Source organism: Oreochromis niloticus, linkage group LG12, assembly GCF_001858045.2.
Source record: "Oreochromis niloticus isolate F11D_XX linkage group LG12, O_niloticus_UMD_NMBU, whole genome shotgun sequence".
Lineage (NCBI taxonomy): Eukaryota > Metazoa > Chordata > Actinopteri > Cichliformes > Cichlidae > Oreochromis > Oreochromis niloticus.
In genome coordinates, this window is record NC_031977.2 from 11,733,540 (window position 1) to 11,755,737 (window position 22,198).

The window sequence follows — 22,198 nt, forward strand, 5'->3', positions numbered from 1 at the left end:
CTGCTGTTCTGGAGTGCAGCAGGAAGAGTTCTCACTGGTAGTAAATTTACTTTATGGTAATTTTCTGCCTCCAGCTTCTGTGGTAAAGAGCTGTGGTGGGCGCATATTAAAGCAGGCCTTGAGATGTCAGGACTGAGGCGATGAGACACACCCCCTTTCAGGTTGTCGTTCTTCCTTCCGTCACTGACCCAGCAGCTCGGGGGCCAGACCCCTGCTAGTATTTGTAAATAAGCCCTACTGGCCTGTCTCCGCTCATCGCTCACCTCTCACGCTTAATGAGGGGGCGAGCAGGGAGACTGCTGCATCATTGCAGGTAGGTCTGCTTTCATTAGCATTTAAATAAGACCGGGAGGTGCACTGCTGGCACGCATATTTTTTTTATGTGGTATAATTTAACATTACATTCAGATTCTTGTTGGATTGTGAATTCTGTGGTTCTGGTGGGTTGATTAAATTTGAACAAAGGAGTAGAGCGGTAACCATGACACTGGGAGCCTGCTCTGGCATCTATCAGATGTGATGGGGTTTCCTGTAATACCAAAAATGAATCAATGTCTGCTTGAAGTCAGATCCTCCTACACTTTAATGCTAACCAGGAGACGGACAGACATAAGCCAGCAAAGCAGATTTTTTGTACCATTCCCTCATTTTATGGAAACCAAGTGAGGATCAATGTAAAGAAAAAAAAAAGTGTCAGTCTCGTTTTTTCTGGGCACAAATTTGACACCTTCTCCTTTGATTTCTCCAGCGGAGTTTATTGAATAATACAATTGTGTTCACAGTAACAACCCACTTGGAACAAACCATTATGATGAATTTGCAAAATAAGGTACAGGCTGGGTTTTTTTTTTCCTTTCTTTTCTTTTTCATAACAAGAGTCCCCATTCAAGAGAACACAATGTTCCACTCATGCCTACTCTCGCTATGACTCGAGTGTCAAATTAATAAAAGAAAAATGTGGAAAGCTGCAAACACCAACACACTCGTAATAACCATCTCAATACAGGATGCTGAATGTAATGTCTGCCATGTGTTTTAGAGTGTTAAGCTTGAGGGTAAGAAGAACGCCTGCTGAGGTCATCTCAGTGATCTCAGATCAGATTTTATTCAACTGAATATTGTTTAATAAATGGACACAGAACACTACTTTCTCTATGAAAAATGATCAAAATTCCCCACATGTATATTTTTTCTTTAAAATTCCTAAAAGCAAATTTGGCATCTCAAACACATGAGCCCAATGCAGTGGCACAAAAATCTCAGAAAATGTAAACTTAGCAAATGGGAGTGTCTCATGATTGTTAATTCCCCTTTTTTTCAAATAAAATGTGTCCATGTATTGATATTCAATAATAACCAGGTAAATATTACCCATCTTAGCAATGGCATTATAAAAATGTGAATTACATCAGAACCCAACATTTACTGGCCGTAGCACCAAACCAAAGCGGATGTTTTGTGTAAAGGGACTGAAGCAACAATTAAAATCTGAATTTTGCTCACTTTACAGGCGGCGTCATACTGTGGAATAACTTATAATGTTATTGTCACTGCTACATTGCGGCCATGGTGATAGTTTGCCTCAATAAAAATACAAAGCATTGATAATAATAACAGCAATATCAAAACACCTTACATTCAGGTACTGTAGGTTACACTAAAACAAGCTTTTTGCATAAAAATGTGTGACTCCGGTCCTGTACAGTATCTCAAAATATAAAAGCTTCTTTTCACATTTCACAACAAGTGGATGTGGGCCATGCAACAGATTGCTTATTATCTACATAAAAAATATCAAGTCAGATCATGCTTCAAAGTCCCTCCCCCCTCCCCCCCACCTCCTTTTTGTCAAGTATCATAATCTTCCCGCGGCGCTCTTGTCGGTGGCACTCGGAGAATCAAAAAGATTAAAGTGGCAGAATTCCCTCTTGCTCTTTACAGCCAGGAGGAAATGTACTAAAAGGCTGGAAGAGGTGGCACCACGCAGCCACTTTTTTCTCCATGACAATCAAGAGAGTGGGTTAGCTGGTTCTCACTTGTGTTGGTACAGGATGCTGCCCTTCCCCACCCCTAACCTGCCTTGATGCATTAAAGGCTCCCAGTCCACATGTGAACTCTAGGGATTCATAATAACACTGGTGGCGTCCTCCTTTTCTCTGCGCTGGAAGGTAGCGTGAGCCTGCTCCAGGTCCTCTATCACCACCAGCAGCCGAGCAGCGATGCCCTGACATGGCTTCATTTGCTGAACGGTGCATTCAGCACCATCTGTGACAGAGACATTTGTAGATAAAAGGATGGTTTTTCTCTAGAATTACTTCCTAGTAAAGTCATACCCACATAGAATATAAGGGGATAATAATAATGATAATACAACAATAAAAGCACTTGAACATGTAACATGATAGAAAAGTTAAAGTTTAGCGTCACCTGGGTGAACGTCCACATTCGTCTTCTTTTCTTTATTGGACGCTGTCTCATCATCATCCGGCATCTCCAGATATTTGTTCCTGCAGTATCAGTCAGAATCATATCACATGATCACACAGTGAAAGTTAAACACTTGACTCATACTAATGTCAAGAAGCAGCACGGCAGTGCTTTACTGTATAGCAACATAGACCTCTAGTGTTCAGGAAAAGAAATGCATACAGGCCGAGGACATTCTCGGGCACCAACCTGAGTTTGTCTTTGCCCTGCAGAAGCTGCTTGTATATCGTCTGAGTCTCCACGTCGGGATCCAGCGGGTCACTCCAGTCACCAAGTGTCACAGCTGAGTGGGTTCTACTGCAGCCTGCAACTGATACACGCTTTTTATTCATCTCTGGCACTCTACACAGTCTGAACTTCACCCCACTAAATGTAAAATATCCTACTGATGATCCATTTAATCCTTTTAATGGATGTTTCTACTAGTTTGTATATAATAGTCAATGGAACAGCCTTAGTAACAATCAAACCTGAAGTATCGGTGCTGAAAAGAATGCAAAATGTTTAATCCCACATGCAAGGTGGTGAGTAAATACAATATATTTGGAGAGCGCATCAAAAACAGCCAGTCAAACCTTAGTAAAGTAGCAAAGGGGAGGTTGCAAGTGTCCTACAAATGTTATTGTGTTGGACATAACTCAGTGCATCTGGAAGTAATAACAGCAGGATTACCAGCTCGGTCGGCCTGCAGGCAGCAGGTCCACTTGCCACTGCGATGAACCCCCGGGTGAAAAGAGGGCAGCATGCGCTCATTGTAGATGCTGACTTTCCTGATCGCAGACAGCCACTGGTTCAGCTCATTTACATTCTGTTTGGGAAAATTGAAATACGGTGAACCATGAAGTTTAATGTCCAACTGAAAAAAGAAAAATCTGCCATTTGAATGCAATCAGCTGAAAAACCTACAGGGATAAAGCACATCATTGTGACAGAAGTAAAACAATATAGATATTCAAGTAAAACAATATAGATATTCAATTACTTTTTCCTAGAAAAGTTAATAAAAAACTTGTTAAAAATTAAAATCTGCGACTATAGAAAACTGTCAAGGGTTTTGTGTAAAAAAGAAAAAAAAAGAAAAAAAGAAAAGCGACCAACTTAAAAAACTCATGTACTGTCTTTGCAACTGGGTGGTGTACAAACCCACCTTGCACTGGATGTACATGGTGTGCAGCTGTCCGTCGTTGTCCTGGGTGATGACCTGCATTACATTCTGCTGCTGAAAAGCATTTTCATCCACCCTCTCCACAGCGCACACACACTGAATAGGAATTGAAGAGCGCACCTGCAAACCACAGCCCCAATTACGACAGGTATGCACATGATGGCAATGATGTATCATGCCTTGCCTCAGGCATACTACAGTAAGGACTCAGTGAAATAAAGGTGACATCTGATCACTGAGCAAATTAATGAAGAGGTTTCTCATCCTGAAATATTTTGCACTCATTAAGCTACGAGGAACGGTACGGTGCAAGGAGGAAGTGAGGATGAGATCATCGTGGCAGCAAAGGCTACTTTAAAGTGTAAATCAGCCACTTCCAATGGGAGCTCATCTCACTGAGACTGGAGTGCTCCAACATGGAGAAAAGGGGCCAGGACATTGTCTCCAGTCTGATTTGCGATGTTCGTATGAATATCCATAGCCTTCAATTAACCCTCGCCTTTATTCCAGTCACACAAAGCAGAGACTGGCTCAAAGAGAGGCATTTAGCGACGAGGATGTTCTGCTCCCATCAACCCTCTCCCTCTCTCTGACAGTCTCTGGTTAGAAAATGAGAGGAAATCATTATCACGGGTTTAGGCACCACATTGTAATATCAGTAATGATGTTCTCACGAGAAGATCAACACAAATGCATGAAAGCAAAGCAGCGGATGACTAAAATGTTTTCTGTTTGTGCGACACGTGGTGATGAATGCCCTTCATGGGGCACAAATGGGCATATTGTACGTGTATTTTTATCATTACTTTGATTGTTTTTGATTATTTGATCCAGCAGTCGTACATGATTAAAAAGCAACACTTGACAGAGTGGCTGGTTGCCAAAATGAGCAGTAACATAAATACTCACATGATATGCAGTATGTTGGTAGATTATAAAGTTTTGCTGGTACAGTACCCACCTGCCAGTCGGGAGTCTTGGCATAAGACAGCGTCTCACTCGTCAACCAGAAGTAGCGTTTCTTAAATGCAAAGCGGGATAACAGTTGGGGTCCTTCTGCTTTGTGTTTGTGGAGAAACCCCTCTTTGACTGTGACTGAAGCCGTGAACACAGCCCTCTGAGGCACTTCAGACGCTACGCAGAGAAAGCAGAAGACGGACATAAGGGAAAACTGTTTATAATCTGTAGCTAATTGCATATTCGCCCAGATAGACACAAGGTGGTGCTGTGTCAATAAACTATATACATTCATTGCTTTACACTGCACTCTGTTACACATGGCTCCTAAGTCTTGTTCCATCACCCCATGAGGGATAGAGCTTCAAAGAGGAATAACAAGCGTCTGCTTCTGTCCAACAAATTCACCTCGAGAGCATTAAATGTCAAACTGGCCTTTAGGAGAAAAAAGTGGGTGTGATGTGAAGACGGAGGTTGAAACACGATATGTCAGAGGGGGAAGATGTTTCACAACAACAGCCTCACTGACACATGACATTAAGGCAACAGCCAGGACATGTTGGGTAACCCGTGTGGCAGCTTCTCACTTCAGCTCCCTGCCAGCTCATTAACCATGTCATCTCTTTTCCAGACTTCCAGCTAGTTATGAATATTTCACTGCGGGGCTACAGTATTGTTTCACCTATATCAGCTGGGAGCTACTACACTGGCAGGTGGCCTGTGGCTGATTAGCTCAACAGCATGACCTCTGGACTTGGCTTCTTTTGATTACACGTTGTAGTGATGTGTTTGGTGGTTACAGTCTTACCAGTGTCATGATCTATGTCAATTAACTTGTCCAGGAAGTCCTTGACAGAAGCCACACTGCGAAGGATGATGGGATGAAGAGGCGCCATCCACTGTTCTTTTCCGTGGCCCAGCTGAAGTCCCAAGTTCCCAACACTTTGTAGTGCCTGGCAACACAGAGACACGATATCAACTACAAACTCACATCTTCACCATATCAAATCTCCAGAAAATGACAGAAGTGAGGGAGTGACTGCATATCTAAAAGTCGAAGATCAAAAGGGTCCCTGGGGCCAAGCATGCTGCGAGGCCCTTTGTCCAGCCCACACCTGGCCTAGGGCGAGGAGGAAGTCCCCCTCTACATCCTCTCTGATGCTTGGCTTTGAACCACAGACTGGTTGCAGCACACAGAGGTAAAAATAGCCCGTTCCCCGTCTCTGTAGAGGGCCCATGGCAACAGTTCTTCAGCACCATGGACAGCAACCACAGAAGCCACACGTGGGAGTGGAATGAGGTTTTACTGTTCTTCTAACATCTGGATCTAAGATCCCTGCTTTTGATGATATCGAGAAACATCAACTCAAATTTCAGTTATAACCTGCTGACATGCTCATCTGATCTATTTATGGTTAAAATGGAGCAAAATGTGAGAGGGATGTTTTATGGCCATACTCTGTATAGATGGTGAAAAAAACTTCTTTGAGATTTGCTGTGAGTTATGAATTTTAAACGAGTTGCTAACAACAGGTGATCTAGTGGCATTACTGCAGATTATCAGCACCTTTCAAATAATTAACATTTTTATTAGTGTCATAAAAATGAATACAGATTTAGTTCTGGGAGAACAGACTCAATCCCAGCAGATCAGCTGATCTAAATTCCAGCTCACATCAGCTCAGCTGTTTCCCTTTCCGTACATCCTACTGGCAAATCTCATACTCTTTTCAAAATTCTTCAGTCTACCAACTCCATCCCAGCTTCTTCATTTGAAGCTAAGGATGCTACTTCCATGTCATCCTGTCCTCACTGATCCCTGCTCTGTTCCCTAAGGGCATCTTGCTGCTGCCCTCACTGCCTTTAGAATTTCCACGTGAACGTAAGAAAGGATGGTGAGGTCTCAGACCAGAGCAGAGACATAGTGCTAAATATAAATGACTGGAGATGGAATATCAATCTTATTTTGCTGATTCTGGCAGAACTTAAAATAAGGCACACAGACCTACAGTGTTACATAATTACCAAACAAAGTGAAAAAAGCAAGGAGTGGCTCAGCGCTCTCTCTCTGTTGACATTACACAAACACTGTGTGTTTGTGTTACATCGTATTCCTGCTCCATGTTTTATTTGTTTTACATCCACAACATTAAAATCCATCTCCTCACACAGATGGCCTGTTGCATCACACTCAAGGCTTCCAACACTTTACTGTTTATTTTTTGTTTTGTTTTGGGGGGTGCACAAGTCTGAACATGGATAAATTATTCACAGCAGAGTCTATGTGCATGTCTGTGTTCTGAATCATACCTTGGCTAGTAGTAACAGTGTTCTGCTTGTACGCGTGTCAGCATGCTGGTCTCTCAGCTGAAACAGCTTAGGTGTGAGGATTGCAGGAGCAAAAAAACGCAGGAAGAAGAATCCACTGATGGCCAGGTACTTCACATCCTGTAAAAATGAAGACGAGTCACTGAACGGTGACAGGCTGCCTCGGGATAAGCTGCGGGTGAAAGTAACCACAAATACACTGACACGCTTTCCTCTGTGTGTGTTTTGCTTCACACTAACCTCATTCTCAGGCTCGGTAAATTGCTCCTCCACTCTCTTGTGCAGCTGTTTGAAGGCCACTCTCATTACAGGAGGACACTGATCGACTGAGCTCACGATTGATTCGATGATGCTGGTCAAATAGCTCTGCAGCAGCTCCACGCTGCTGTCCCGCACCTCTGCCTCTGACACTGCACCCTTGAATGAAATCCTTCTTCAGAGACAAAGAAAGATGCTGTAAACAAATGAATCCCTGAGATCTGCAGAGTAAACGCAATGCAAACAGCAGCTATGCAAGAGAGGCTTTTATCTGCTCTGTAACACAGTTTATAAAAGGACTGATAACATTTCTGTTCTTCATTATCTCGTTACATATGAGACCATGTGACTACAGAGGAATCCAAACAATGACTGCCATATTGACAATATCTAAACACATAAACTGAGATAATTTAAGGGGACGAGATAAGATAGTAGGTTAGAGCTACTGCACACATGGAGAACGTTAGATCCTGGATCTCCCTCCATGTCAGAGATAGATATCTCAGGGGGCTCATGGCAGTTGCCAAGCAACAGCCATTCCCATTTTACTTTTTTTTCATTTCCTCACATTCATGTCTTTCTCTCAGGGGTGAAGTGTAAAGGAAGTGGGCAGTCTCCTGTGGCAGCTTTTCCATTTTAACACATAATTTGCGAACAGCACGCCTGAGCGTACAACCCACAAATCCCCTCTTGTCATTTGTAGCAGTCCTGCTTTATTATCAGGTCCGAGTATGACTGTGGAATTGTGATCCAACAAGATATGTTTTAGGTCCGATTTACCTTGTGCGGTTCAGGTCGATCTTACACGGGTCAAGTTCAATGTACTTTTTCTCATCAAAGATGCGGTTGATGATGGGCTTCAACACCTCATGCAGATACAGCATGCCAACAGCCTGATAGCAAAACAATATCATATGTTGAAGACATCTGTTAAGGTCACTGTTATGCGTTTCGCTTTTCTTGATCTGTTCCCATGTGTCTTTTGTGTGTCCCTCCCTGTCTGCTTCCTCAGTTTATCTGTTTGTTTTCCATGTCCCGCTTTCCGTTGTTGGTTGTTTTGTTTTGAAGGTTATTTTCTCATGTGGTGTTGTCCCTGGTATGTGTTTAGCTTGTGGTTGTGGTCGAACAGACAACAAATTCCCTCTTATATCTGTTGATGACACTTTCCCTTGATAGGAAATATCCAGAGGGTCAAGGAAAGACGCTAAGAAGAATTCACAAAAAGGAAAACAGGATTGTTGTCCACAGGGAATCTAACTTGCACAAGACTAGTTAAAAATGTAACAAGGTGACAATGTGACAATTTTATATTAAGGGTGTATATATCCTTGTGAAAAATATCACTTGATTACCAAGAACAGCTTTCCAGCACACAGTGAAGTGTTTGTATCAAGAAATGCCACTCATCTCGTCCTGCTGAAGAATTAACCCTTTAACTGGGCTTTTTAGCACCTCTCATGTTAGATGAATTAATAACACTAAATGCTAAGACCAAAAATGAGGACATACGCAATGCAAGCCTTCACTTCAATTAGTTAAATACATATTAAAAACTTTATTTAAAGAGCACTTTTCTAAAATTAGGTTACAAAGCGCTTCATACAATGAGTATCAGTGAAGTGATCACATATATGAAAAATTAAAACCTAGCAGCACATGATGTGTCAGTATTTTGATCATTTGAATTGAGGGGCAGCATTATGTCTTTTCATTTCACAAGGGAATGTAAAAGTCTATCTTTTGCTAAAGGAGGTAATAAGGGAAGCACTGAAGCAGCTTTCCTTAACATTTAAAGAATCTGACTACTTCCTATTATGGATCTAGACACTTCTGGGTCACTGCACTCAGTTGGGAAACTTCCTAAGCAAAATTGGCTCAGTCAGCTTGTCAAGCTAACCACCTCCTGTCCTGCATCTCTCCTTGCCTCTGTCTGTTTCTTGTCCTCTTTTGGATGACCGGTGTTTTTTTACTCCTTTTTCTAGAAATCTTGAAAATTGACACACTTTCTGTTGCACTTAATTTGGATTGATCCTGCCCCACCCAGCAGCCTGTCATGTCGACATACACATCCATACATCCCATTAAAGTTACCTTTGCATTTGTCATGCTACACATGCTACACATGCCGTTTTGTTCTTACACTTGCCAGCTTGCCTTGTTTTATCTAAATCTGCATATTTCAGAGAGTAAATATCAGGCACATCATGCTTTCCCTCAGAGCAGGGAACCGAAAAACTGCAGTAACTATAATGATAATAATAATAATCTTTTTAAAACTTAGCTCACCTTCATGAACTGTTCCATGGCTTTGGAGGCAAGTGAGTTTGATCGAAATAAGGTGTTAGGATCAGCTATTGGAGCAGAAGGAGAAAAAAATAGTATTAGCACAATATCTTACATATGAGTGAAATTAGTGGGCATAAAAAGATTTTCCTTAATCTGAATCAAGTGAAACAAAGCAACAGTTTTCAATTAAAAAATTAAAAAAGGGTAAGAAGCTCAACATCCACCACAACAATTTATTGCTCTTTTCCTGTCATCTATCTACTGCTATGCCTAAAAACACCTTTTATATGATGTATGACAGTGGGAATGGGAGGAAAGGATCACATTACTGCATCCAGTAGCCCTCATCAGGCACTTAATTATACTCGATGAAAAAAAAATCTAAGATTGAAACACTGCTTCCTCAGAGTGGAAGCTTTTCATATAGCCTGTGGAGCATTTGTTTGCTCCACCCTCATTTCACCTTTTTCTCTGGGCTCATTTATACATTTCTTAAGTATCTATGCTTTCTATTTAGTCTGGCGCAAGTCTATCAATCAAGAACAAATAGTCCAGAGTCACAAGTGAGGGCAGACCGACCTTGCCTCAATGTCATGTTAGTCATGCGGTGACACTAAAATATCCATAGTAACGGGACTGGGTTGCTAGGTAAATTATTTGGATGTATGGAGAAGGGCGGGTTTTTCAATGCTGCCCAGCAGGTGTACTGTACGTCTTTGTGCCGTGTGCCTAACTTTAATGTCTGGGTGCTCACACGATGCATTCCTGATCAAGCAGTTACCATTTGGATCATGTGGAGTTGCTATGGAAACTTAGGCACTATGCTTATTAGCAGAAACTACACCAACAGAAACCAAAGACCAGAGCTCAGTGTGAATTATCATGGGGATATGGTGCGGAGGCAAAAACATGACTAATCCAGACCAGAGAACAGCCAAGGGAAGACTGTTGGGTGAGTAAATAATTGGCACTGGGGTAGTAAATATAGTGTTGGGAGGCTTTTACTGCCCACACACATACCATAGCTGCAGTGTTCAGAGACCTCAATGTCAATTCAGCAGCAGCAGCCCTCAGAGGGTCTCTGGAGAGTGGAGCAATAACAGCAAACTGGCATGTCCCAAAGTCTGACTAATATAAATACTGACTAACAGAGATAAACTTAGATCCTACACTGTATATTCAAAGTTCAGCCACAGTTATTACATGTAATTAAGAGCACAAATACACACAAATTCTGAGTAAATTTAGCAAGATGGAGGACATGAAATCAAAACCTTTAAAAACGGTTTAAAGTTTGCACTTTTTCGCTTCGTCTTACTGGTGTGATTGACCTCCCGGGTGTTAAGGTAATCCAGGAAGGGTACCACCAGTCCTTGTCCCAGGTAGATTTTCACCAGAGTCATTGCCACGTCCTGTCTGCTCTCAACTGTGGTCACCTCCTCCAGCATAGTCAGAGCGCTGCTATCCTCCACCTGTTGAGAAGAAGAGAACTCGGGTCACGGGTCAAGAATTTTTGCGCAACTGGGAAGCCGGACAGATGAGGAAAATGAGGTCTAACTGCTGATGAAGGGAAAACACTGGAGTTGAAGAAGTAATGCACACAGCAGTCCTTTGACATGGCGAGTGACTGAGTGGTCAACAAATGAATATCAGCATTGAAGAGGAGCTGTCATGCTGACCTCTGTAGGGGAGATTACCGACTCAACCAGAAGGTCGATGAGAGGCTGATAGTACATGGATGGCAAGATCTGATCCTCCACCAGACGCACCTTGAGACGGAGTGCTCCCAGCTTGCCACTAAAAACAAAGGAAAGTATCAGCTAACAAAATAATGTCTGGGTCTGGTTAGACATTTGCATAAACTCTTTTTTTTTTAATGGAGTCAGCGGTTGATCGGAAGATGCAGTTTAGATAAGAAATAAAGCTTAGAGTACACTCGTAAAAACAACCGCTAAATCATCCTGCCCCTGGCAAGGACATTTTCTAAACACAAGGCTCACCGTGTTTGGGGAAAAATGACGCACCGCTTGGTCACAGTCCTCTCTAAATCAACAGTGGACTGGAGTGTAAAAACCCTTATAAGAGAGTGAGTCATTTCCTAATGAACCTGAGAAATTCCCTTTTACAGTTCACTCAGCCCTCCGCTCACTCTAAAATTATCTCAGGGTGCAGATGCCATCAACGCGCTGGCTATACATCTGTGATTGTGCATTTAAGTGCTCGAAAGAGAGCCAGGAGGAAAATTAAGGCTTCTCTTGGGAACATTTAAGAAAAGATGCGATGATTGCTACGACAATTTCAGTCTTGATGGTTTCCGAAAGGAAATGCCTCTCTCTAAAGATGGATAGTCACCACATTGTACAAACAAGCACACCCATAATCCTCACCCAGCGTCAACCTCATTGTTTCCCAAGGGCATTAAACGAAACCAGCCCTCTAACTGAGGTGTCTTGTGCAAACAAGCAAAAGGGATTTCCACCTGTGGAAAAGAAACAGAAAGCAAGCACACAATATCAGACATGAAGAAGTAAAAGCCTTAATTTTATAGCAAGGAAAACTGTACTCAATTATAAAACCTTTTTTAAGCTACTCATGACCTGAATTTTAATACATATGAAAAATGATTAGCAATATGGGATCCTCACCTTTCCCAGAAAGTCATTCTTGCCCACCATGTCCCAGTCCCAGACCTGTACAGTAACAGTCCCCTCTTCTTCACGCAGCTCCTCTGGATCCAGCTCCAGCTCTAACGTCTCACCCCAGTGAGGAAAGCGGGTCTTCTTGATTATCTAAAAATCCAGCATTAAGAAATGGAAAGAAATCAAAAGATCAGCCTAATCTTTAACATTTAACCTTTAAATGACAAACAGTAAGGCAACCATCAATCAGACTTCAGTGCAACCCACATAACCCACTCATGCATGCAGACAGAGCTCACCGAGGTCTCTGCACTATGGTTGTTGAAAATAACTCTTGTGAAGGGATCAGAGGTTCCAGAAATGTCTCTTGGAGCCAAGTCTCTGCGGGTATCACCACACCAAAGGACAAGAGAAATCATTAATCTGCCAAAATGCTCCACTAACTCTTATTATCTGTTCTGCAAGTTAAATTAGTGTGCTTTAGCGAGGAAAGAAAGCTGAATCTCTACTTCTTACTCGACCTTATTCTTTCAAATTCAATTCACATTCATCAGAGCACGTTTGAATAACACAGTGTCAAGTCCTGATTGACAAGCTCATTAGTGCCCCGCCTGAGAAGGAAAGATTGTAGCCTGGGACACACAGATGGGGCAGTGAGCGGTGCGACAGTGGCGGTGTGACTCAGAAGGGAGTGTGGAGGCCTGCGGGGTGATGGTGATAAGAGTTCAGCTCAAAAAACACTGATATACTGCCAGAGCTCAACTACAAGGAGCTCAGCTACACAAACGTGACCACGTTTGAAGTGATAATACCATGGCTCTATCACACTCTCACATGGCAGCTTCTGAAATGTTCGAGCCACTGTTGTCCGTGGCCATTTTTAAGTGAAATCGCCTTCCTGACATTTTCTCGGCAGCGCAGGATTTCATTTTACCTGGCTTCAATGACTTGACACCGCAGACTGATCTTCTCTGTATCTTTAAGCAGCTCCAGACCCAGATGGATCTCTCCTTGGACTTCTTCATCAGGGTCAACCTTTGTGAGATTTAGCCAGCAGTCTAGCCCTGGCCGTAAAGCACAAAAAGAGATTAATCTCTAAACCATTAAACACTGAGAGGAGCTGAGAGATTAGAACTTTGAAAGTCATATTGAAAAGAAATCATATTCATTTTCCAATTAGCTGTAAAATATCCATTGATGAACTGGCAAATAATTGCTGGACTAATGTACTTTGAATATTATGAGTATTTTTCAGGATCGAACTAACAGTTTGAAGACCTTTATTTAACTTTAGGAAGATATAGCTGCTTATTTTTGTTCTTTCTGACAATTAACTGGTCATTATTCTGTGTTTGATTAAGTACACAAATAAAGCTAATTAGTGCAAAAACATCTACAGTTTGTACAAATACAAGGCAGGAACAGTAAAAAATAAAAAACTAAACAAAAATACCACACAGTCGATGATTGCCTGGACAGCATGCACACTATGTGATGCTGTTAAGATTCTACTTTTGTCTTTCAGAAAATGAAAGAAAAGGTACAATATCAAGGCTGGGCTGTGAGAAAAATCCTGTGAGGGAGTAAAATGACTCAGTACCACAATGCGGCAATGAATCACAGGACTGAGGCCGATGCCAGGTGGCCTTCGGAGGAGAATCATCAATATGCAGCAAACATACCCCGTTAAACTCTTCAAGTAATCTAATAACACTACGACACAAAGACACACGATTTGTCAGCCCCATATGTCTGGCCAAAAGTGCTAGAGTTCATTCCAAAACTGAGCTACTTTTAATCCTGGAATGTTTCTTAAAACTGTGCAACACTTTTCAGTGAATACTCAGGTAATTTTCATTAGAAGCAATTTTCAGTTTCAGAAATTCGTGTTGTCATTTTCTGATTTTCCACTAAATCCCAGGTTTAAATGATTAGCAAACACAGCATTCTCTGCTTTATTTAGTTTTTACATATTGTCCCAAATTTCTGGAAGCTTCCCTTAAATATTGTGACTGATGTGCATAAATGAATTTAAAGGTTTGAGAGAAGCTAAGAAACATTCCCAGCCTAAAAAAAAAAAGCATGTCTCCTCAATCACTTGGACTTTTGAATCCATCACAGGATTCTTTGTGTGTTTAACCTCTGAGCTCTGGTCATGCAGTCATCCAGTTATAGACTAGTGCTGAATGTTTAGCCATGCCTTTAGCTTGAGCTCCAATGGCTTCTTTGGTCAGCGTAATCTTTCCAATAACATCATCGTGCCTGTAGAAAGGGATACAAAAGAGAGAGAGAGACTGTGAGACAGAAGCTACTGAGAATCAGATCAAAGTTTTTGAGTGAAATGATTAGCGCTGGCCATCATGTGAAGAGGAGAAAAAAAACAACCTTTAATCACTCAATCTGGGCGACCATCTGCCTGATAATGTTTGTTTATTCAAAGCTTAGAGTTTTTTCCCAAAACATTAAAAAGCTTTGCATGAGTTTTCCACACAAATATATCAACTCATGGCAAGTTAAGCAAACACAGAGGACTACAAATACACGGCCAGGGTCCAGCAGTTAAGAGTAAATATGGAATAGTTTTGAAAGTGCTTTGGTTGCGGGCATTACCCAATTGTGTCCTCATCCATAACGTGAAAAGAGAGCGAATGAAACCCCATCGGGAGATGCAACGTGTATTCTTCACCCCAGAAAGGATTAAGGTTCTTCCACACTGTGGCCGTCCTGAAAAGAGAAGTTTACCTTGCTTACTATCAGCAGCCCTGGAGCATACACATTATCACATTAATGTGCACAAAAACAGAAACTTGCAAGATTCTTTCTTTGTTTCCATTTATATAGATGTTATTTTTGTGATATGCACTAAATATAAATATTAAAATGGGAGAATCGCCCTCTGCTCAAACTATTCTCAACATAGTCATGTACAGTTGTTGTTAAAGTGTCAGGTATGATAAAAAAGGTTAGAAATCCAACTGTTTCAAAATGATAGCAAGTTATAAGATTCCTGGATTTTAAAAAGGTCATCTAAGGATTCTGTTGAAGCCAAAACAAACACTTAAAATGGTCAGATCTGTGCACCAGTTTAGCTCACAGGGTGCAGCAGCCACAGTTCGACTCTGACCTGAGGCCCTTTGCTGCTCATCTTCCTGCTTTCCTGTCCACTCTTCACTATGCAATCCAATAAAGCCTTGAAAAATCCTGCTTGTTTTTTTTTTAATGGTCAGATTCATAATTTTGTGTGTTTATTCTTATCACTAGTTATGTTTTTGAATCCTGATTTTTGTAATTTTGCATTTAGGCAAGATTTTGCAGGATGTGCTTTGAAATAAATGTCCTTTGATCTACTTTTTTTAAAGGCATTGCTGGGGAAACATTTGATTTATTTTTTAATAAAAACAAGCAAATTGCTAGCTTTTGAGAAATACTTTTGAATCAAAACCATTCATACATCATCCTGCCAAAATGGCCTAACCCTTCATTATTACCACCAACTTTTCTCTAGTGTACCAAAATCTAGCAGCTGCATCATTTATGAACATTACACTCGGAGGACTCAGTTGGCCAGTAACACTACAAGTGCAACATAATTAGTGTGAGCATCTTCAGTGAATCATTGTGCTGTTTTTCCCTCACCACCCCAGATGGAACAATACCCACTAAATTCACCCCGTGTTCTTGTGAAAGTCCACAGCAAAGCAGTTTCTGTAAAGAAATTTGCTTTGCAAAGCAAACAATCCTGCAGTTTACTACAGCTGCTTTCTAAAACTACCATCTTCTGTCTGAACAGCTTGGAGGATGAATGTGCACGTCTTCACCCAATCTGAAACCACCTCTGAACTGGTGTATTCTGCTCCGAGCTCCCAGCATTCACCTGGCTTACACCGGGTGCTCACTGCAATAATTGATGCACCCTCTCCATGGTTACCTGTGGGTGTTTTAAAGGCCAGACCAGTATCAGGTTCTCTGTGATGGAAGGACCACGCTGTGGGTACCACAGCACTGATCACACGCACTCCACCCTGGTTTACATGTGCAGAGTAGCGGGAGCACAGCCAGAAACTAATGTAAATATATGAAGTGTGATGACTCAGATCGCAGCATATAGATAAGAACATTATCCAGGTGCAGCTCTGGATAAAACACCGTTATTTTACGTTTATCGTGCACATCTTAATAAAAATCAGGGAGAACTCACCTGGCAACAACTTCATTGTCAACTTTTACAATGCAGTAGGGATCACTGGTTCCGGAGCTTAACGACACAAAGAAAAAAATGACAGAATGAGACAAAGCATGGCCAGTTTACCTGGGGGTAAGCTTAATTTAATCTTCCCTCGTCTTTAATTATACTCAGGTCAATGTGACTATCTCTACTCCAATTCAATTAGCTAATTTACAGGAAAGAGCGCACCAGAAATGGCTATATGACATTTTTTTTCTGATTTGACAAATAGCTAAGAAACAATGCAGAGGCTGTGTATATTTTAGTAGATAAGACCTGAGCACAGAAGCGCATGCCATTCAGAAATTACTTACACGTCTTTGGCCGGGAGGTTCCTGCCCTCGACAATTCGAAAATAAAGAGATGTGTTTTTGGCCATTTTAATCGTGTGAGCCACTAATCCAGTTTCTCCTGTGCTCCCATACGCGCTGTTATAAACAGTGCTCTTCCCCTCCGCAAGTGAGTTTTCTTCGTTTCATTACACCTTCAGCTCGTGACGGCGCACTGCCCACCAAGCAGCGCGCGACACAGGCGCGCCTCGCGTCCAGCCAGCTGAGGTTAAACGTCACAGGTCACGGCGTGTGCACCACAGCTGGGGATTTAAGCTCTTATTTTACAATAGGTGTTCAATGTGAATAAACGTAATCGAAAGAATTGCATTTAAAAAATAATCTTCATATGGCACATAGCTTATAGTCTTTAACTGACATCATTGCATTTATGTACTCAGTCGTGTTAATTTGTCATGGTCTGAAATGTATTATCATATCTGATAATTAGCCTATAAGGTCCTCTCAGAAGCGTCTTTTTTTTTTTATACAAAGCGCCACCTAGCGTGCATATTTAACTATTTCATGCGCAATTATAGACAGGCATCTCGAAAGTCGCCAATAGGGGTCTTAGTTAGCTTGGTTAGAAGTCTTAACAGCTCCAAACTCGTCTGTTTCGTTTTCTAAAAGTGACTTAGTAAGTTTAGCACGGTTTTGTGCACACACGAAGCTCATTAGATACAAAATAGCCTTCAGTAAATAACTTATATTATTTACTTCTAGAAAAAATGTAAATATAGAGGCGTTAAATTTGTCGATGTTGTTACTGTTAGCTAACTGAGTCCGTGCTGCTCTCATCTTTCCAGATGAAGAGATGGACGGTTATCCCAGTGTCACTGGGGGGGATTCTACACAACAACAAGAAAGACATTACTACCTGTTATCTGAACTGCAAACACTGGTCAAAGACTTGCCGAGGTATCGTTACTTCCTCCACCTAGTTTAGAATATTGCTGTGATATGAAGAGGCACCTTTTTAAAGCTGTGTAACTGATCTCTAGATGATTTATAGCTTGTTTTGCTTTTTCCTTCGTGGTTAGCTCCTTTCAGCAGCGCCTGTCCTACAACACGCTGAGTGACCTTGCTCTAGCCCTGATAGACGGGACGGTATATGAGATTGTGCAGGGCCTGCTGGATATACAGCATCTGACAGAGAAGAATCTCTACAATCAGAGACAGAAGCTGCACTGTGAACACCAAGGTTTGTGGACTGCTGAACAGGAAACGCACAGGACACGTCCCCTGTTCCAGCTTAGCTGGTTTTCATCTTGTCTGATGATGTTTGACAACATTTCAACCACATTCCACAGAAAACAATTCCTATGACTCCTGCGTGGTCCAGAGATGTTATCAAATGGTGATTAAAAATCTATATAAAGATTATAATACCCATAAAATACAACACTGTTGTAAAAAGGACACATAACTAATGCTATAGCAATTCAATCTATTTATACTACAGGCATTAGTATGAAGCAGGATTTTGTCTTATTCAGGTTACTTAAGCATTAACTCTGGGGTTTCTGTACTATGAAGATTTTTCACTTCTCACCAGGGTAAATCGCCATGGTAATCATCCCCTACTAACCAATGAGTTCTCTGGAAAATAGGGTCACCATTCCTGAGAGGTCCCTCAGATCTCCTTGTGCACACAGAAGTGCAAGGGATCTAAAGTTTTTTAATAGAGTCTAAATCTTTGTGTTTGGTGGGACAGAAAGGATGCTAAAGGGAGCAGTGCAAAGAAGTCTTTGTGTTTCCCAGCATCAGCACTAAATGTAGATTTTTATATGCAACTATATTCCTTGATTATTATTTTTTTTTTTGTTGGTTGCAAACATCTTTTCAACATTGTTATTCTATAAACATTAATGTGTTATCCTAAAATAGACCACCAATTTGTACTTGGAGAGCTTATATCAAATTTATGCAGACTAAGCCTAAATTCTGTTTTTATATTTATTCATTTCTGTTAGACCATGTCTTTTAAATATTAATTTAATGAAGAACTTAATTATAATCCATCAGAGTTGTGACATTGATAATTCTGTTAACTCACACAGTGTGTACTTTTGCCTGCTTTCTTTCTTGGCTTCAAATGGACTAAACTTCATTAATATGACAGCTCTTTTCTAGCTCTTTTTCAGTTTACTCCTATAATCCTATATTACTTTACAGTCCATTTCCTCATACTGCTGTGTTGCTTTCAGTCTGAATTGTGTGTTTAACCTTGTCATAGTTTTAAAATTAGTCATTCTGTTGCCAGTACACTTATCAATTCCTGTGATCAGTCAGATGGCACCAACTTTCATGTTAATGCACAGAGCAAATAATGCATTAACTTAGTGAGTTGATAACCAGCTTCACGACTGATTATCTTGATTGCCAGTGTTAGGGTAAGAGAAGCCAGAGAACAGAAAGATACCCTGGGTATGTTGAACTCGCTTCATAGTACAGAAAAACTATGACAGAAGTTAAAAATGACAAAACATTTAAAACCAATAATAGTATTTGTGAGATTATTAACCTTAATTTTAGAAAATATATGTATATTTAAAAAAATGTATATATTAAACATAAAGTCAAAGATAAAGAGGGGTTCAAACTCAGATTAGAGCCACTACTCCTTCAGATTGAAAAGAGCCAGTTAATGTGGTTTGGCCTCCTGGGTGAGGTGTTCCCGGCATGTCCCACCGGGAGGAGGCCCCGTGCAGACCCAGGACATGCTGGAGTGATTATATCTCTCAGCTGGCATGGGAACACTTGTGTGTTCCTTTGGACAAGCTGTAGGAGGCGGCCGGGGAGAGGGAGGTCTGGGCTTCTCTGCTTAGGCTGCTGCCTCCCATCGATGGATGGATGGATGGATGGATATTTTTCTACACATTACCACTTGATAAATTCAAACACACTATTAATGAGGTCTTCCACCAATCATTAAGCACATGCAAGCCAGCGCCTCTGTAAACTCACAAACTGAGCATACAAACTAGCATAAATGTAGTGATGGTTTGATGAAGTCCTGTGTAGAATCTTTTAGGCTAGTTGCTTCACCAAAGGGCAGATGACACAAAGCCCTGTTCAACAGCTCAAGTGCTGACATCTGCTGGTCATTCAATGTACAGCAGCCCTGCTTTGATAATACATGTGAGCTACATAACAGTCGATACATAAATGTAATGATGTATCAATACAAAATACCTATATGAGGTCCTGTGTGTACGTGTAGAGAGAGAGAGAATGCCTCTAACTGACCATGCTCTCTGAGATTAATTTAAGATGTATGTTATTATTGGGAGATATGATGTCGCCTTTTTGGTGGCTCCCTAATGTCCTTGCAAGTTCTTGATGATCCTCAAAATCACCCCAGATCCAGTTCATGCAAAAAATAAATTCCTGCGTTTTTTCAACAGCTCGAATCACATAATGAGACACTCGCGTCGCTTCAGAGAAATGGAGCCTTGTTTATCTTTGGTCATGTGATATTCTGAGGAGTGGTACAGGCCTCGACATGGGCTTCATTTGGACACACCCCCTTATTCGACACAGGCCTCAAGGCTTCAGTTTCAGACATACCAGCCCTACAGAAATGAGAAAGGGTTGAGAAAAATGATCCTATAAGTGTTGTATTTGTAAAGAACTCTTGCTACAGATGTCCAGCACGGAGTGAATGACACGCACCAAACCATAGCCATAGGCGAGGCTTATGTTATTTATGAAAACACAAAGCATCTATCAGGTGAAAATGTGTAGGCTGGTTGATACAAATTGGAATAACTTATTTCCATGAGGCCCACTACACTTGTGATGCAGCTCAATTTTAGGTCTCAGTTTTAAGGGATCAGCAGGTCGTCATCTGAAGATAGTGACGTGGATTTGGTATGAACTGTTCATGTCAACCCTTGGCTCATACTGGCAGAACTATGCTGCTATTACACAATGACAAAACTGCAGACAGCGACATCAGGAACACAGAAAAGGAAATGTATATAGAGTTGTCACCAGTTCACAGGAACACCATTTAAACTGGAACGCCCGCCATTCCTGTTGTCTGGTATTTGTTGATTAACGTCACTAACTTCCCCTGAAATTCACCGGTGCAGCAGGTATTACAGTTGCTTCTTGAGAAAGGAAGCCTTAGTTGTCTTTGCAGATATTTGTTGATTAACTGGTTCTCTTTTGTGTGCAGCACTCAAACAAGACCTTGCACGAAAACACAAAGATGCCCTGCAGTCATGTAAGTCTCACAACCTTGTGCTGCTCAAGGCAAACCAACAAGCCGAGCTAGAGGTAAGCACTGAAATTCTAACGTCTCTGTTTACTGAATGGTGTTGCCCTATGCTTTTAGTTTACAGCTTTGTGTTGTTGTATCAGGCTCTGGAAGTTCGTGTGCGAGAGGAACAAAAAATGATGGATAAGAAGATCGTAGCAGAAATGGATCAAAAAGTGATAGACCAGCAAAACACGCTGGAGAAAGCAGGAGTCCCTGGGTTTTACGTCACCACTAATCCTCAGGTTAGTTAGCTAATGACTAAAATGTATACTGAGCCCTCAAATACAGGTAGAGTAGTACTTTGTGACAGAGCAGAAGGCCAACACTAGCTGCTCTTCAACCTCTCTGTCTTTCAGGAGCTGACAATGCAGATGAACCTACTTGAATTGATCCTTAAGCTTCAACAGAAGGAGTCTCAATCTGGACTTCTATGAGGATGATGATAGAGCGACCTATTTGTGCCAAACAAAACTGAGAAAAATTGGTCACAATCCAGTAACCGTGATCTGCCCCTGGGATCGGCGAACATACAACACTCCTGTCTTCTAAGAAGCGGCAATTTCAGACACATGCTCTGAGTGCTCTTTTCATCAGTGTCATGTGGAAAAAAGCTGCTTTCGAAGTATTGAAGTGAGATGTTGCAAGACACAGTGACGCGGTAGCAGGCTGTCACAGCTTAAATATCACAGCCTGTAACAAATTAAGACGGGGTTTTGTTATTAATAATTTAAACAGGTTTACCAGCCCTGACATGGGGACACAAGTGCCTCCCGAGACGCATTAATTCAACACTTAAAGGAGAAGTTTCGCTGATTTATGCGGACAGAGAAGTAACTCTGAGGAACAACGTATTGCTTTCTGGCGAGAAAATTAGTTATTTGATGGGTTTTTTTTTCATGATATTTATTTAAAATGCGTAAATAGAAACACTCTTTGAAGTGTTGTCAGTTCGACTGTTCTGACTGTTTTTGTTTTTTTGGTGTGTTTTTTACTTTACTTTATTTGAGCATTACTGTAATAGTTCGTACACTGTCATGTGTTTTTGTGGATGTTCTTTTTGTTTCAATTATTTTGTACTATTGGAGAAAAATATTCATGGTTATCATAACTGAATACATGAATAACGTTATCCATTAAATAAATAAAAGTGCAGCCTAGCAGAATTAATGATTGCCTTAAGTTGTTTTTATTATTGTTTTTTTGTTAGACCTTAGGACAAAAAACAAAACTAACATCAACTATTATCCATCATGT

General features: G+C 41.1%; 2 protein-coding genes across 6 annotated transcripts; one reads left to right on the top strand and one right to left on the bottom strand.

Annotated features, from left to right (window-relative positions):
* Positions 1 to 738: 738 nt before the first annotated feature.
* On the bottom strand, positions 739 to 16,963 carry rasal1 (RAS protein activator like 1). Of its 3 annotated transcripts, none has more exons than XM_019366009.2 (21): positions 16,663 to 16,963; positions 16,322 to 16,378; positions 14,734 to 14,847; positions 14,324 to 14,385; positions 13,058 to 13,187; positions 12,423 to 12,504; positions 12,130 to 12,273; positions 11,872 to 11,963; positions 11,182 to 11,281; positions 10,803 to 10,956; positions 9,485 to 9,549; positions 7,979 to 8,091; positions 7,178 to 7,370; positions 6,920 to 7,057; positions 5,418 to 5,562; positions 4,614 to 4,786; positions 3,635 to 3,772; positions 3,160 to 3,295; positions 2,677 to 2,797; positions 2,428 to 2,507; positions 739 to 2,265 (listed from the first exon to the last, which is right to left on the bottom strand). In XM_019366009.2, the coding sequence occupies exons 1-21, from the start codon at positions 16,725 to 16,727 to the stop codon at positions 2,117 to 2,119; spliced, it is 2,451 nt and encodes an 816-aa protein (XP_019221554.1). In that variant the 5' UTR covers positions 16,728 to 16,963; the 3' UTR covers positions 739 to 2,116. The 3 variants fall into 3 exon arrangements, with proteins under 3 accessions (XP_019221554.1, XP_005473179.1, XP_005473178.1); XM_005473122.4 differs by having other exon boundaries at positions 7,178 to 7,367; positions 11,164 to 11,281; XM_005473121.4 differs by having other exon boundaries at positions 11,164 to 11,281; positions 16,663 to 16,960.
* Positions 9,991 to 22,111, top strand: dgcr6 (DiGeorge syndrome critical region gene 6). Of its 3 annotated transcripts, none has more exons than XM_005473119.4 (6): positions 9,991 to 10,436; positions 17,484 to 17,595; positions 17,718 to 17,878; positions 20,861 to 20,961; positions 21,046 to 21,186; positions 21,301 to 22,111. In XM_005473119.4, exons 1-6 carry the CDS (start codon positions 10,367 to 10,369, stop codon positions 21,376 to 21,378), a joined length of 663 nt encoding a protein of 220 aa, XP_005473176.1. In that variant the 5' UTR covers positions 9,991 to 10,366; the 3' UTR covers positions 21,379 to 22,111. The 3 variants fall into 3 exon arrangements, with proteins under 3 accessions (XP_005473176.1, XP_003445583.1, XP_005473177.1); XM_003445535.5 differs by lacking the exon at positions 9,991 to 10,436 and adding an exon at positions 17,190 to 17,314; XM_005473120.4 differs by lacking the exon at positions 9,991 to 10,436 and adding an exon at positions 17,354 to 17,372.
* The last annotated feature ends 87 nt before the right edge of the window (positions 22,112 to 22,198 follow it).

Bases quoted from the DNA above. Each gene is read 5' to 3' on its own strand.
- dgcr6 (XM_005473119.4), top strand. From the start codon at position 10,367: ATGGGGATATGGTGCGGAGGCAAAAACATGACTAATCCAGACCAGAGA. The intron at 17,596-17,717 runs GTATCGTTACTT...CTTCGTGGTTAG, and splicing joins CTGGTCAAAGACTTGCCGAG to CTCCTTTCAGCAGCGCCTGT. The intron at 17,879-20,860 runs GTTTGTGGACTG...TTTTGTGTGCAG, and splicing joins GCTGCACTGTGAACACCAAG to CACTCAAACAAGACCTTGCA.
- rasal1 (XM_005473121.4), bottom strand. From the start codon at position 16,727: ATGGCCAAAAACACATCTCTTTATTTTCGAATTGTCGAGGGCAGGAAC. The intron at 3,773-4,613 runs GTGGGTACTGTA...TGTGGTTTGCAG, and splicing joins CCAAGACTCCCGACTGGCAG to GTGCGCTCTTCAATTCCTAT. The intron at 2,508-2,676 runs GTTGGTGCCCGA...CTGATACTGCAG, and splicing joins CAGGGCAAAGACAAACTCAG to GAACAAATATCTGGAGATGC.